The 16,641-nt window shown below is 50.2% G+C and overlaps 1 protein-coding gene across 1 annotated transcript; it reads right to left on the bottom strand.

The window, feature by feature from the left end:
• Window positions 1–41: 41 nt before the first annotated feature.
• Window positions 42–14,581, bottom strand: LOC103811932 (rho GTPase-activating protein 20-like; the record flags this gene model as incomplete). The annotated part of the gene is made up of 15 exons (XM_009084934.1): window positions 14,502–14,581; window positions 11,492–11,662; window positions 10,788–10,937; window positions 9,185–9,226; window positions 8,377–8,461; window positions 7,444–7,521; window positions 7,214–7,280; window positions 6,212–6,400; window positions 5,590–5,765; window positions 4,914–5,075; window positions 3,769–3,878; window positions 2,714–2,903; window positions 2,002–2,119; window positions 1,849–1,854; window positions 42–1,443 (listed from the first exon to the last, which is right to left on the bottom strand). Coding segments are annotated over exons 1-15 (3,026 nt in total), but the record flags the coding sequence as incomplete, so codon positions are not given.
• Window positions 14,582–16,641: the final 2,060 nt, after the last annotated feature.

The following is a 16,641-nucleotide window of genomic DNA, read 5'->3' on the forward strand; positions in this document are numbered from 1 at the left end:
GCTGGCTCTCCGGCTCCGGGGGGCTCTCCCCGTGCGCAGACAGGACCCTCGGCCCGTGCTGGTGGCGCCTGGAGGAGGACTGCAGGACAAGGGGGGTGTTCTGCCCGTAGAAAACTGTCTGGGGGATGTGGACTCTCACAGTCTGCAAGCTCTTGGACAGGCTCTGCTCGCCGCTGCTGCCGGGTGAATCACCTCTGCTGATGTTTGCCACAGGTGTCTCCTCCTCTTCCTCTCCCACTGGTGACCCCCGAGAGTTTGCTTTGTTTGGAGTCATGTAAAAGGTTATCTTGGTGCGCTTCAGGCTTTCCTGGCTTGGAGGGCAGGCATTAATGCTTTTGATTTCTATTTTCTTCACTGCCTTCTCCCGGTGCTGCTGGGGGCTGACCTGTGGGGCTGTCTCGATGGATGGGCTGGCAGCTGGGAACTGGGGATTCTGTTCAAACTCCTTGGGATAATCCCTGCTCATGAGCCCTGGGCCGGGACACCCTGCACAACTCGGCTGTCTCTCCTCCTCTTCCCAGCCAACGTTGGTGAGTGGGCATCCCACGGCAGCTCCGCTGACAGGTGGAGAACTTTTCCTCTCTCCAGAGCAAGCACTGCTCTCTACAGCCTTGGGTTCATACTCATGGGAACTGTGCAGGTCACATGCATGTAAAGGCACAGGAGGTATGAAGGATTTGTGCCACTCTTTTGGGGACCTCTTGGCAACCTTGGGGGACAGAGCATGAAGCCTGGCAGAAGTGCCAAACATGAACGGCAGGGACGAGACATCTGTGGGACTGATGGCTGATGACTCTGAGCAGTAGGAGAAAGCACTGTCTAAGGAGCTGAGTGAGGAGGCAGATGGGGAGGTGGTGGTAGAGGACAGGCTAGAGAAGCTGGACCTGTTGGACAGGCTGGACTTCTGAAGGCTGAGCTGCTTCACCTTGGAGCTGGTCTCAGGTGACTGCCACAAGTTCTGCCTGGCCTTATTAAGCCCAGGGCTTAGGCCTTCATCAATCAGCTTCTGGCTCTCCACCTGCAGCTGCCTGAGCCTCTGGATGTAATCCGTTTGGCTGCGCATGATGGTGGCATCGCAGCTGGACTGGCGAGCCACGGGCTCGTGGCCATGGGCAGGGAGCTGGGAGCTGAGGCAGACGCTGGGCTCGGATGCACAGCGCTCCCTGGCTGGGCTGAGCGAGCGGATGGAGCCGAGGGAGCAGAAGGAGCCATCCTCCTCCAGGAGCTCGTAGCTGTCTGCGCTGGCATCTGTCTGGGCTTTGCTCTCATAGCAGGCTGTGATCTCATTGAACAAGTCCCAGTCTTCCTGATCCTCACCGAGTAACAGGCTGCTGCACGGGTCAAAAATGGCATCTGTGTCAGGTTCCAGGTGGTGCTTTGGCCCTTCTGGGTCACAAGCCGCAAACTCCAGCTCATCGGAGGAATCACCATGCTGAGCCAAGCCTGGGGCAGAGGACACAAATTAATTTGTTGCCGATGTCTCCTAACCTCACACATACAGTACTTTACAACCAAGGCAGGGAAATAATATCAAGGCCATGGAAAAATGAAGATGATCCATTATTTTCAGAGGGAATAATAATAATAAAAACCAACCTGTGTCAATGACCTTAGCTTTCAACACTGTCCTGTATTCACAGGACAGTTAACAGAGACAACGCTGTCTCTGGTTTACCTGGACAGAACTAACCTGGAAAAAGAAATCACTGCTGGGACATGGCAGTGCTAAGGCTACACTAAATCCTTGCGGTGACTGGAGCAGATGGAACAGCAGCCACAAAGGCAATCATCTCCAGGTACCATTTGAGGTGCTGCACCTCAGCCCTCTGCTTTGTCCTCACATCCTGCCTATGCCTCACAGGCACCGGGAAAACAAATCCAACTGGTTTTCAATGCTGCTCCTTGGAAGAGACATGACAGTAAAGCAAATTTTTCTGCATGAGGACTTTATCTATTAAAAGGTTTTAAACATTTCTGGAAGACAGAGTACCACCAACTTACCCAGAGATTCTGCTGAGGTTTTAGACTTCTTTTTGTCAGGTCTTTGAAACAAGGAAGCAATGTCACCCCCAAAAATCTCTCCTGAGTTTTCAATCAGGAACTGCACTAACAAGGCCACCTGGCAAATGCATGAATTTGCAGAATCAGTTTTGTGAAAACAGAGCAGCTGTTTACAGCAAGTAAAATCATTCCCAGACTGTCCCTTTTCTCTTGATAAAGATGTCATTTCCTCAAAGAGCTGTTAGCAATGTGGTAATGTGTCTGTATGAACTACACCTGGGGCAACAACATGAGCTACCTGAACTGGTGCTGTGAGCCAGGTATAGCACATTCTAAAATTCTCCTCACTGTTGCTAACACCTTGTGAGCTACAAGCAAAGATTCCTTCCCTCCGGTGCACTGGCTGCTCACTGCTCATTTGTCCCAGCTGAAGGGGCAGTGTTTAACTGCAGCTCTCCCATTTCTCTTGTGCTTGCTTGACCATATAAGAAGTTCACCTGGTAAAACAACTTCCTTTTCCCCCCTGTATAGTCTGAGGGACCAAACCCCCTCCCAGCACAGACACAGCTGCATGGGGAAAAGGACAAGGCCTGGATGCCACTCAGCCAGCACTGCCACTCACCCTATGCCTTCCTTTAGTCTGCAAAATAGTTCCCATAAACAGCAGTGAAAGGGGAATTAAAACATGAGCACAAACCTATGGAAGACTTACCTTCTTTGTAGACTGGCTCTCCTCTTCAGGCCCAGTGGGACTTGGTAGCCACAGCATGTTGGGTGCTATGCAAAGTGCCAGGTTAAAGGCATTCATCTGGTTCACACCAGAGTTCTGCTCAATCTGATGCAGCACTCCAAAGAGGTGTCTGAGCAAGATAAGGTTGGCCTCTGGAAGCTGGTTGACGAGACTGTTCAGGGAATGGGAACAAAGGCAAACAGTGCTGTTCACCAACATCTGCTTTTCAAATGCCAGAAGTTGCTTCCTAAAGCCTTTGCCCCTTTGCACCTAGTTTGACACATTCACATTTGATACTGAGGTGAGACTGTGTCACTTCCCTCCACCAGCTTGTGAAAGCCACACTGCACCCATACTGCCTGCCTGCCCTGGTCACAGAGCTGGAGGGACAAGGGACTTGGCCCAGAGCATGTGGGAAGGAGCTCACCATGCCTTAACAAAACAGGGACCTCCCCGACGAGACCCAGAGCTCCAGGCCAGCAGCATGGAGACCATGCAGGAAGGAGGCCCAGGACAAATGGTGAGGTTCAAAAACTGAGCTGAGCCATGGCTGGCTATCCTGGATATCCCACGGGAGGCCGATAGACTGCCCATGCTCAGGACAGCGTTTCAAGGCAGTAAAGCTGTTTTCAAGGTCCCTGTCACCACCTTGGCAGGGCTGTTTCTTCTGACTGCCAATATGATGATCAGCCTCATTTTGTGCACAGAAGAAAAAAGTAACTGTCACTAAGGACCTAATTCTGCTAACTCTGATGTACTCCTGGTGGCTGAATTGTGCTTTTTCAGTTTACTGGTTCTGGTAATTTCATCATCAGAAAATAATTGTCTAATGACTTTTTTGGGGTCAGAAATGTTAACAATGCTCATAAAAGACCATTGAGAGGAAAATGTTCTGATCAGAGACACTGGCAATTGCCAATAGCTTCACTGTGTCCTGGAGCATTGCCAGGAGTCTCCCAGAAGATGCAGTCCGTGCTTAGGGCTGTGTGCTCCCCCTTTTCCCACCAAAAGAAGCTTTTACAAAGGCTTTTACCAACCTTTTGATAGCTTCAATTTTATGTGCCCGATTTTTCGTGTCCACAGCTTCCATCCACAGTCCGTGCATGTCTGAGGATAGAACACTGTCAGGTATATTTCGGAGAAAATCCTGAATTAAATATATATATGCAGAGCAGTCTGGTCAGTTTTGAATTCCTTGTTTCGGTTTCATGATGCATACAGTCATTGTTTATTCACAGTAAGCACAAGATAAACCAAACATGTTTATCCTCCCCTCCCATGCCCACCAGGCTCAGGCTATCCCACGGCCATGCTGCAGGCTGAACAGGGAGCCCTCCTGCTTTGCCCTTCTCCAGAGCTGGGCTGACCTCCACTGCAGCAGGACTCAGCACTGAGGCTGCGCAGTGCTCTCTGAAATGTTTCTCAACTGGCAGGACTGCTGATTTTTCTTGGAGGCCTATTTAACAACTCAATGTATGTGTTGGAAAGGGCCTGAATATCCTCCCAGTTAACAGCTTTTTGTTTCAGTCCAACAAGAACAAGAGACAAGGATGTTTTTTGTGCCTAAATTATTCTGACCAGATCTAATAGCCAGTGCAAAAAAGGCTTTTTCTTCTTAAGACTTGGGCCTTATCACAAGCTTCGCCCCCCACCTGCCACAACCCCTGTGCTTGGATTTGGCAGCTGCTTTCCCTCTGGACACTGATCAGAAGGTGAAAGCCTGAGGCCTGGAGCTCCTTCGGGCTGTCTGCGGCACTGCACAGCAGCTGCCCTCACATGGCACAAGTCCTCCCAAAACTCCTGCAGTCTCTTCTGTGCACCCAGAGAGGACAAAGGCCATCTGTGTTGCTGCCACCCAGGGCTTCATGTGTGTGTCAGTGCAGCGCCTGACCTGCTGAGTGCAGGCACTGCACGCTCCTGGGCACTGTGCAGACACCGTGCCTATCTCACAGGTGGGCAGCACTGTATTTCCTGCTGGACCTGGTGTGGTACAAGGAGGTGTGAAATAAAGCCTTGTCCTGAGGGCCACTGCACACGACTGCTCGTCTGTGCACGCAGACAGACCAAGCCATTGGGTGAGAGTATGCCTGGCTGGAAAATGCTTTCCGTGCCCCCAAAATCTTCCCTTTGAAGAAGGAAGGTACCATTAGCCCAGACATCCGAGTTACTTGGCCAAACATACCGTGATGACAGCTGCAGCCACAAAGACTGACTCTCCATCCACCTGAACATCATCTCCAGAGTTTAGCTTCTCTTTCAACTCCTTGCAAGTTTTGGCGTTGGCAGAACGTCTGAAAATGCCCCTAGTAGAGGGACCTTCGTGGTACAACAGGAGCAGCATATCCTAAGAGAAAGCCCAATTGTACTTAAGAGTCTAGCACTTTACCCTCTCGTTTGTGTATGTTATACTTCGTGCTTTATAACATAATTAGCACAATTAGCCAGTGATGGGATTAGGACAATGCAGGAGACTTTTCCTGATTTAACCAGGGACAAGAATCTGACAGCTAAGTTGCAGGTACAATTCATGTGGGTACACTTATCCTGTGACAAGTGTGAGCCCAGAGGACTCTTGCAGTGAGTGAGGTCCAGGCCATGCAGCATGGCAGGGTCCACTGACACTGCCCCTTGTCAGCTGGTGATGACCTGGTTGGAGACACCCACTGAAACAGGACAGACATCTGTGAATGAAGTGATACGGACTATCCAGGAGAGGGATGTTCCAAGCTGTATCTGAACCACAAGCAGATGATTGTCCTCTTCCCCATTCAATCCTCATAAATACCACAAGTGGCTTTAATTTCTGGGCTTAGCACATCAAGGTTATGCCAGCACAAACAGTCCAGGCTGCTCCTTACCATGATGGGCTTGGGAAGGATCCCGTCAGGACAGACAGAGGACAGGGACAGGCCGAAGAGCTTGCGTGGGGTGGTGGGTGACTCTGAAGGAGGGCTGCCCGTGGGGGTGCTGGTGCTGCGGCGCAGGGCCCAGTCAATCAAGGACTTCTTCCTCTTGGTGTGTTTCTGCAGCGACTCTGACAGAGAACACAGACCTTCGTTACACACCTGTCTGTCTTTCCTGCTGGCCAGTGAGTGAGCCATGGTGAAGGCAGAGCTCCCAGCAAAATGAGGACTTTCTGCCCTCACCTGCTTATTAACTGCACTCTTAATGGGGTTGGTCAGACAATACACAGCAGTGAAACCACTTGTTTGACTCTCAGCCATCACCAAACCCATTCTCCAGGGAACCTTGCTGTCTGTGCAGTGTGAGGATGACTTGCAATTGAAAGCTAATCAAGGTCTGAAAGCTAATTCTGAACATTTGCACAAGTTTCACCTCCCTGCAAACTCTTCCTCTTTGCTTTACACTCGGGTGTGAGAGCAATTCTGGGTTATGTGTATGACACCAGGAGGAGTTTGTCTCTGCCATGGAAAGCAGCAAAGACTCTGTCTGGCTGAAACGCACTCCTGCAGCACCTACCTCTCCTCAGTTGTATCGGAGCTTGGAGTCTGGGTTTCAGGACAAACTGATACTGCTTTTCCTTTGGTAGCTGAGCAAGGAGGGAAGCCCCTGTCCCATCAGTTATGAGAGTGTTATTGTTGGTTCTCTGTTGCTGGTCAGCAGAGTCCCGGAAACAGTTCAGTGCGATGCTGAAGGGGTACTCGTGCCCTGTTGAGCAGTTAGGTAAAGAGAAAGCAAAGATGCAGAGCTATGTGTAAACAACTCCAAATCCTGGCAGGAGGAAGCTCCCACTGCAGCTAGACCTCTAAGCAGCATTGCTCAAAGCCATGTGTAGAGGCACATCCACACACACATATGATCTTTGCTCCACAAGTAAGTTCATCCAGTCAAATCTGGCCAGCCACTCCTCATCAGCAGCTCCCCAGAACACTGCAATAGAGCACTATTGGCCAGGTTTAGAACCTTATTACTATGCTCGTGGGCCCCAGTGCACTCACAACATTCCGTAAGCATTGCTCTGTGGAGACTGCCCCGACCTCCTGCTCTACCTGTGGGGAGCAGCCTGCAGAGCTGAGCAGGAGCGTGTAACCCTGCAAGCTCATACCAGCAGCCATGGGGATTGGACTGCACTTTCAGGCATGTCCCACCCCTTTATTAGATCCACTGCATTGAAGAAACATAGTCCAGCTTAAAGATGACCTATTTATTTACAGCATCTGCTAAAAGTGTCACAAGCTTCCACCCAGAAGTGCACAGATTTGCTTGGAAAAGGGAGACAAGTGTGAAGATCTTCAAAGATGTCACCATGCTCTGATTAAACATGGATGCTGGGACCATAAAAGCCAAGTGACATCTCCCAGGAGCTTGATGTCACATAACATATCAGCAGCAGTGCCCCACCATTGCTTTTCTAAGTGAAAAGCTCGATGTTTGTGCTGTTTCTCTGTCATGCATACCAGTCAGTCATTTACCACTTGTGTCTTTGGTTCTAGAACTGAGGGAAGGTGGGAGAGCTCTTACCAATGAGAGGGTAAGCAGGCTCATCTTTTCCTGAGATCACCCAGAGGTGGTGTTCACTGGTCCTGCCCTAGTGGGTGGGGAACAGAGAAGAGAAAAATGTTAGTTGGAAGGGGCCAAGGTGAAAGTCCATGAGGTTGCCCTCTACTCAGAAAGCAACAGACAGCAAAGCTAGACTTTTCCACATCCACACTGTCCTGTAACTTAGCTAGGACGTGGCAACTGCCACTTACAGGGAGCCCAAGATGTAGAAGGGTCTTCTTTATTACACTCTCTGCAGTTTCCACATTGGACACATCCACTGCAGTAGTCTAGAAAGGCAAACAGAGAAAATGCAGGAAGCTAATACAAAGGCATGAAGTTTGTTTGCAGTTTCTTATCTTGAAAATCTGGGATCAATGTCACTCTTCTTGTCTAATGACTGTCTTAACTAGATGTCCACGGTTAGAAGAGTTGTGTTGATTAAAACTACACCAGAAAGGATGATGGCCATACAATGTGAAAGCTGTTCTCCTCTACTTCTTCTGTCATGGGTTTATTACACCAACCAAAGACTTCACCCAGCAGAAATCCTAGAGGTGGGTGGTGCTCAGACACTGTGTTTGGTTGTGTCAGTGTTGACTGATCATGGTGCCACTGACACTCAGCAGGGTGTACATGGCACAATGCTCATCAACCACAAGTGTCTGGGGTCTCTCTCTGAGAGAAGAGTACCCAGGAGGCAAGAGTACCCACCAAGCTTGTCATGAAGCCAAGAAATGTAAGCTAGACTGGGACACATTCCAGTAAATTAGTTCAGGAGAACACACTAGTGACTTTGTGATCAAGATCCTCAGCTTGCAACAATGAAAACAGGAATTGACTGGGCACTCAGCCACAAACTGTCACAAATCTTGCAGTGAAGCAGAAGGAAAAGAGAAAATAAGCCAGAGGCCAAGAATTACATGCTCTTGGTAAGGGTCTGGCTACCTCCTGATTTCTCAAGCCAAAACACCCTGTGTGGACTTCCAGTGGGAAGGGTGCAGTACCCAGGTGCACACCCTCTAAACCTTTCCAGGTGGGACTTGAATTTGAGACAGGAGTAGCAGCACAGCCCTGCCTTCCCACCCTGACCCCACAGACCCCTGTGCAGTCTTGATCTGGTGAGCATGTTTAGCTTTACTCACAGAAGAGCAGTTGTCAGCATCCAGCACAGAGATCTGAAGGGTCAGAGTCTTCGGATATTCATTCTGTTTTGCCTCACTGATGTGCCTGAAAGTCAAAGAAAAGGGGAAGGAATATAATTTCCCAACCAAACTTGAGAAGGACCCTAAAATTTGGACCCAAGAAGTCCAAGGGACATCCTCCTTCACACTGTAGTATAGATTAGTTATGACATATATGATTGTAATGTTCACATTGTGGCCAAAGCCCAAAGACTATCAACCCCCACGTGCAGTGCTTCACTGCAGATAGATGTGTCCTGCACAAAACCTTCAGTGTTCCCTAAGGACCACCATTGTTCTCCACAAATCAGGAGATTTCTTCTCCTCTCTGAACACTTTTGCCTGGGTGTTTAGTGGGAAGAACACTTAGAACGTAACAGAAAAGAGAAAAACCTGCAGCCTCTAGATGCCACTAAATACAAACCCTAATTCTAATTGAATAACAACTCTAATTCTAATTGAAAAACAACTGAAAAGTAACACTTGTGACATTTCCACAGTGATCAGCAAAGTCACCCTCCAGCTCCAAGGGACAAAAGATGCTCCAGCAATACCATCTTCTGGAGGATTCCATCTTTTCCCAGCTGTGAACACCAATTTTGCATTCACCCAGAGACTTCTATGTTCAGATTTCAAAGGTGGATTTTCCAAACAGTAGCTAGACACTTAATGTGCTGAAAATCAGAGCTCAGTTTGACCCCTAGGTTGGCAAATGTCTCTGAGGGCCATGGAGGAGCCCCCAGGAGGAGGCTGAAGGAGGGTCACTTACCACAGCAACGCGGACAGCCATCGCTCCTTCATGTCAGCTGAGCTAAAGACAAAAAGGAGGCAGATCATTAAACAAGTGCTGAGTGGGAACAGCCTTTGGAAACTCTACCCCATTTCAGTTATATATAGCTGTAAGTTCCTTCCTGCAAAGCTCTGGAACAAAAGTGCAGTCCTTTCCTGCTTCTATTCTATTTTAACAAACAGCAAAAGAAAGGATAAGAAAAAAAGCCCAGCAACAAACTGACTAGGTTTCCTGTCAGTCTGGTGAGTGCTCAGATGAGAGTGTTCAGATACCTTTCTGTGAAGCTGAAGTTAGCTCATCTTGTGGGCCCTCATTATTTTTGCAGTTACCTTTAATTGCTATTTTCTTTCTCATATTATTTACTTCCCAGTGTCTGCTGTTCCTAGAAGCTTCTGCTGCCCGCTCAGGTTACGCAGGTCTCAGGGTGAAGAAAATGCAACTGCTGTTGAGTTTGGGCTAAGACATAAGCAGCAGCTTGCAGGTCTGAGCATGAACCCTCATCAGGAATGCATCACCCAGGCCAGGTCATCATCCCAGCCCTTGGAAATGATGAGACAGCAGGGATGAAAGCCATGACATGCTTCCCATTTCTTTTTCCACCAAAGCAGCTGCTCCACAGAAGGACAAGTGTCAGGCCAGATCAACCCTTCCTGGCTGTGCCCGCAGAATCCCTGGGGACAGAGTGACCCTGGGAGACTGCTGACCTCTCTGCTCTGCAGAAGGAAGGATGAAGCAAAGATCCCTGAGACAGCAGTCACCTGAGATATACCTGTCACCTGTGACATACCAGCTCTAGATTCAATTCAGCTCAGCTGGACTTAGCTCCAGATAGTAAAAAGGTCACCTGCTTTTTGGTGAGCCTTATTAGCTCAGGCTCAACATTGGGACATTTGGCATGGCATTTGGACACATGGGCTGCTCTCTAATCTGCTCCATGCTCCTCTGCATGTCTAATTTTGGGGTTAGCAAGGGCTGGGCAAGCTCTGGACCATGCTGCTTGTGCAGACCCATCTTGAGGAACCTTTTCACTGGAAAGTCTGTCTCTGTGGGCTCAGGACACCCTGACAGAGGCGGCAGGAGGATGGTTTGCCCAGGAGCTGCCTGTGCCACACGGGGGGTGGGTGAAGGATTTAGTCCTGGCACAAGGCCACCTGCTATTTTCATTGACATAACTAATCTATCCTTTGTAATGAAGAACTCTCAAACTAGGGCTGATCTCCTACAGATGGTGGCTGGCAGTTACTGGAACAGCATGCTTGTAGTTTATATGATGGCATAAGCTGGTTGTGATGCTCCAGGATGCTGTGCAGCTGGGTTAGTTCTTCCTATAACAACACTTGCAAGGACTTGTCCTCTCAAGGGCTCTGAGGGACCAATCTGAAGATATTCTTCTAAGATGACTGTCTCCCAACAGCTAAATTTTTACCACACTGCCTAACGTGGGTGGAAATCCTCTATTCCATGGGGGAAGGGGCTGTGGTAGAGTTCAGGGTCCTATAGCCTCAGTCATTGTTCAGATTGTCAGATGGGAGACCTGGAAGCTCCTGGGATGCAGAGGGAGGTCTGGTGCCTGGTGGGATACCTGAAGGTGACTGCGTAGTTGGTGGTAGGCCAGCCAAGGACAAACGAGTTCTCGGGACTCATCTTCTTCTCTGTCACTTCGCTGAGGCAGGTGCCAGTCCACACTTCACTCAGAGGTACTTGCTTTTTCAGCTTCAGGCTGCAGGAGGACCTGCAATTGAAATTATTCATTCCTAAGGTCAGGTCCTAACACCTAGACCTCCAGAGTCTGGCCATGCCCCTTCCCATCATGCCAATGAAGTGAGAGCTCTTAATTTTTATGTGGTAGAAGTAGTCAGACCAGGAATCAGTTTTGGCCTGCCTGCCTCTTGCTCTCATGGTATATTTTCAAAGCAACCTCATAAGGGAAAGGGCAAAACCAATTAGACCACTTTTTCTTTCAGGAAAATGGAGTGAAACATTAATACCGAGAAGAACTTCTGAAGCAGGAAGGGGGAGATGCCACATTTTAGACCCACATTTGTAAAGCATGTTTTGAAGGCTGCTGACTGCTCCACAAATATATCAGAGCCTCTGATACATTCTCCAGGAGGGCTGGTCTGGGTCAAAGAATCAGAGAAATCTCCTGAGGTGGAAAGGATGCACAAGGATCATGGAGTCCAACTCCTGACCCTGCACAGGACAGCCCCAAGAATCCCACTGTGTGCCATGCCCAGACTCAGCAGTGTGTACTGGGGAGAAGGGGAGAGTATGAATTCCTCTTACTTGGACTTGGCAATGATCAGCACATCACTGAACAGGATCAGGTGTCTCTCCTGGGTCTGCAGGCCCACAGTTAGCTGCACTCGCTCATCCAGGATGAAGGTGGAGCCTGGGCTGCTGGACACCCCACTTGGCAGCCCATTGTCTGAATGGGAGGAGGAAAGGGTAGTTTCCCTGGAGGAGGAAGAAAAATCACAAGACTCTGTCAGAAGCTTTTGTCGGAAGGATTCGTGGCTGGACACTGTTTTGGAGCAGCCTGACAGCCCTGTGCTCCTCCCAGCACTGCCCCTGTTGCTTTCCATTACAACCTGCACTGGCATCTGCCCAACAGATTTTACCAGCCTCAGACACATAGAGAACTGCCTAAGTGCTCACACCAAACCTGGTGAGGTTAAGCTGCTGAAATAGTAACTTTTCAGTGATTTCTGACTCAGGTAAAAGACTTGTTTCCTGCACAGGTGTGTGAGCTATGACTCAAACACGGGAAGCCCATGGCTCATGGCAGGGCTCAGGGGCTCAGAGTGCTGGGGGGACTCTGCCCTTTCTGCATATGTTTTCCATCCAGACTGAACTGTTTGTCAGTGCAAGGGCTGCAGCACAAATAAAATGAACTGCATGTACTCATCTAATTCCAGAGAGCTGATACTGGCTCGCCTGGCTGCCGTCCAGCATCACATTTCCACTGAGGTTCATGTAGGTGCTGACCATTTCAGAAATGCCCGAGGGGTTTTGCATGTTGACTGCAGTCAGTGAGCCATTGTGGGGCCTGAACCCTCTCCCTGTGCTCTCCACAGCTGGAAGAGACCTCCCTGCCTGTTCCCCAGTGCTGCCCGGGGCTCAGCTCCGCAGCACAGCAGCTCCAACAACCAGTGCTGGGGCTCGGTGAGTGGGATGTGCTGCAGGAACAGGGAGCAGCTCTGTGCTGATCCTTGTTGGGACAGTGTGCGACTCAATTAGCAAACCTCTGAGATGTGGTCTTAGATTTACGGAGAGAGAAAAACCCCACAAATGCTCCTGTCTGTACATACAGAGAAAAGTGTATCCCTTGCCTGCAGGCAAGGATGGTGTGGAAGAAATCCTTGCCTTCCCACCAGCCCTCGGCAGCACTGCTCTGTCTGCGGCAGACTCTGCACAAACAAATGAAAACGTACAAGAGCTGTAAGGGCAGTGTTTCTGACAGTTAGTCTGAACTCAGCTTCCACTGGCCTCATAACAGCTCATTTGATTGTATAGGACTGAGGTTAAAGTGAGACAGGAGCTGCTTTCCTAAAATCATCCCCCAGTCACAGAACAGCTGCACTCTGGCAAACAGACATTCCCTCTTTCCTCCTCACCACTCCACAGCCACCAACAGGTAATCCTTGGCCTGTGCATCTGTGGGGCTACAGGAGAGAAGCTAAATCACCTTTAAATGTGATACTAGAAGCTCTCCATGTGCATCAGCTGAGCAGTGGGAGCCACAGCATCTCACAGTCCCAGCGGTGGATTTCCTAAAGCTCAAGGAGTTACACAGCTCTGTAAGCACAACAGCAGGATAGCAAACAATCTTGCTGATACTCTGATGGCCTAAAAAAAGATGGCATTGGACCGGTTCCCTCCACAGCAGTCCATCATGAGAAGCATTTAAAGCTTCCCACCCTCACAAGGATATTCTCCAGCCAAATAAAGTCAAGAATTTGTTTCTCTTCTTGACTTTTTTTTCCCCTAGTGCAATTTAGAGGGGGAGGGGGAATGACAAAGTAGCCACATAACTTGGTGAAAAGAGAACCAAATGAAAATCAGTCCTGGCCATTATAAGTGATCCCACAGACTGACCCCACACACTGGTTTCAGAGGAGCAGGAGGTACTGTGCATCAGCCACTGATTCTGCGACACAACACTGATATTCTTTGGGAGGGCTGGTCTGGAGCAAAGTGTCAGTCAGTTCAGCTGCCTTATCTCTTTCTTACAAGTTAGAAAAACCCAACAAACTAACCAAATCCCTCAGGAAATGCTATTGATAAGATTGCTATCTGAGCAAGGCAGAAGGGAGTGTGGTATCCCCCAGACTGTCCCTGGCAGCTTCCCGGTGCTGCAGGAGAGAGAGGGGGTGACGTCAGGGAGGACTGAGGTGCTCAGCTCAGGGCCAGCACTCGGTGTTTCAGCAGGTGTATGTGTCTGGCAGGTGGGGCCCTGATTCTGTCTGCTGACACCCCGGGTGCCTCACGCCTGCAGGAGACTCGGCAGAGCTGCAGGCGAGGGAGGGAGGTTTCCACTGTCCGAGCTGGTAGTAAGGGAAAGCTGCTGTCCCCTGACAGGGACTTGGCTGTCTTGGTGCACGGCTGGGCCCATTGGCTTCCCAAAGCCGATGCCATCCCACGTCACGTAGGGCTGGCAGGGCCTGGGCAGTCCTCCCAGTGCTCCCTCCATCTCCAGAGGCAGCTCCAGCCCCCTCACCTGCCCACACGAACAGGCATCTGAGCCAGGGCCAAACCTCAGGGCTAGCCCTGCCTCCCACTGGTGGTCCAGCAGACAGAGCAGGGGCTGGAGAGAGCTCTGGCAGTGAGTACCACGGGGGCGGGTGGGCAGGGCTGGCAGGGCCTGGGCAGTCCTCCCAGTGCTCCCTCCATCTCCAGAGGCAGCTCCAGCCCCCTCACCTGCCCACACGAACAGGCATCTGAGCCAGGGCCAAACCTCAGGGCTAGCCCTGCCTCCCACTGGTGGTCCAGCAGACAGAGCAGGGGCTGGAGAGAGCTCTGGCAGTGAGTACCACGGGGGCGGGTGGGCAGGGACACGCTGAGGTGGGATGCCAGGATGCTCCTCAGGGACTCTGCAGTCCAGGCAATGCCCCAGCCCATGTCCTGTGTCCCACCATGTCTGTCTGGTGCGTCATCGCTCTACATCTGCCCCCACCTGCCCCTGCCATAGGACCAAATTGCCTTCAATGTTGTTAAATGAATTTGCAAACCAGTTTGATTTCAGTCCTTGCAGGCAGACAGATGGAAACAGGAGTCAGAAAGGCATTTCCTCTACCTGGAATGGGACTTCGACTTGCCAAGAGCTTTAGTGATGGCAGACGGGGTAGATCGTCTTCTTTGGACTATGGGCTTCATCTTCTGCAAGACAAAAAGACATCCCAGTCAGCCTGGATACCTTGGACCTGCTCATCGCACTCTACAAATTCTCTTTTGATCTGGCTAATATTCATGAAACTTCCACACTGAAAGCCACAATCTGTGCTGTCAGACACTTCCCTCCCCTTCCTGACTATTACAACACTTGCTGACTCTCACATTTACATTTGCACAGCCAAAACTCAAAGTAATGACATGAAATTAGAGTAATTTCCTAACACACGAATACTCAGCCTTGCAGCACCAGTAGTGCTCCCTGAGTGGGTTCTCTGGGCATGTGCACATATGTAGACAGACACAGACGGATGGCAGTTTTTCCCTCATTCCCTGACAGGACATTGCAGGCAAAGATCTGTCCTCAGAAGTTTCACAGGGAGAACTGAACAAAAAAAACATCAGCTCAGAAATGTTTGTTTTAGAAAGAGAGAGTCCCTACTAAAACAACATCTGGCTTCCAGAGGTGCCTTACTGGGATAAAATGTTCCTACAAACATTGTGCAGCAAAGCATCCATCATGCACTCTCTCAGGGCGGGAGGCAAGGATGGCTCTGCGTGCCTGGGGCAGCAGCTGCAGAGCTCACTGGTGAAGACAGCGGGAGCACAGGGAGAGCTGACAAAGCTGGGTGCAGGGGCACTGCAGCTGCAGCTCGAACTGAACTGAAATGAACCCTTGCTTTTGGTATTATCTTCAGTGCTGAAGGATCCCATGGCATGTTACAACTTACTGTAGGTAAGGCAATCATTTTGGCCACCCCAGAACTACTCTCCTCTGTGGCACAAAGTGGCATGAATGACACACATATTGGAAGTGTAGAGTAGGAGGACATGTTACCAAGAATAAATTTCAGGGAGTGGATTTCTTCTCCTGGGGGCTGGAAAGGGTTTCAGGCTGTATCTGAATGGTGGCAGCAATGCCTTCCAAGAGGCCTTGTCCTTGCCCACCCTCTGCACTTCTCCTGAGGGGTCTGAGGACCTGTTCCCAAGCACCAGTTCCAGCACTAACTGGGCTACCCTTGGAAGTCTCACAAAGACAGAACTGTGGGTTTCCAGGGAAATGTTATGACTACAGGACACAAGATATTCCCCATACTTGCTCTCTCAAAATGCTGAGATCAGCTGGCCAGAAGTCCAGCTGCCTGACACAGACTCCAGGCAAACCAGAAAAATTGCCTTCTGAGCCCTCAGCCAAAGTCTATTCGACCCTAGCCAGTCACGCACCTTTGGCAGGACATTACTGAGATGATGGAATGCCCTTACTGCAGGTAAGGCAAACATTGTGGCCACTCTATCCCTTTACTGAGAGAACGGGACACAACTGATGGGCATAATTGTACAGTTAACATGCTTAATTTGCATATTTAATAGAGGAATAATAAATTGTTCTGCCTTTGGTTTCCGCAGGCATACAAAGTAAAGCAGTTGCTCGTGTGTCCTTTCCTGCCTGGGAGAACCTACCTGTGTGCCCCGTTCTAAGCAAAGTGAATGTGTATGGCCAGACCATGTGAGGGACCTCTCCTTCAGAGTCAGCAGGACAAGAACAGTCTCCTAACACCTGAGTGTTCTTCCAGTGCTGTGTAAATGTGCTCTGAATCCTGAGTGTTCCTGAGCTCTGCAGTTTTATGGTCTTCTTGCAAAGAAACCCATCTCACTACACAGATGCCCCAAGAGACCTCTGCCTGGCCTGGAGCTGCCCAGGATGCTGCAGCCCCTTGTCCTGCGGCCCCAGGGCTGCACTGGAGCAGAGCTGGCCACGCTCCCAGGGGTGGCTGGTGGCTCTCAGCCAGGCTTGCTGGGCTGCCAGGCTTGGGCAGCCCCTGCCCATGGGCACTGCCTTTGGAAGAAGGGGGACCTTGCTGTGCTCCTCAGGTTGGAGCCAGTGAGTGCTTCTGCTGGAGATCAGCTCTGCTCACGTTCACCAGGCATGGAATGGGAGAGCCACCGCGGGCACGGAGTGATCTCGGGGCTGTTTTGGTGCCATGGAAACAGATACTCGTTTACCCAACATACTCTGGAAGCGCTTGAACACTTGCAGGACTCTG

The sequence above is a fragment of the Acanthisitta chloris genome, unplaced genomic scaffold, assembly GCF_000695815.1.
Source record: "Acanthisitta chloris isolate BGI_N310 unplaced genomic scaffold, ASM69581v1 scaffold21951, whole genome shotgun sequence".
NCBI lineage: Eukaryota > Metazoa > Chordata > Aves > Passeriformes > Acanthisittidae > Acanthisitta > Acanthisitta chloris.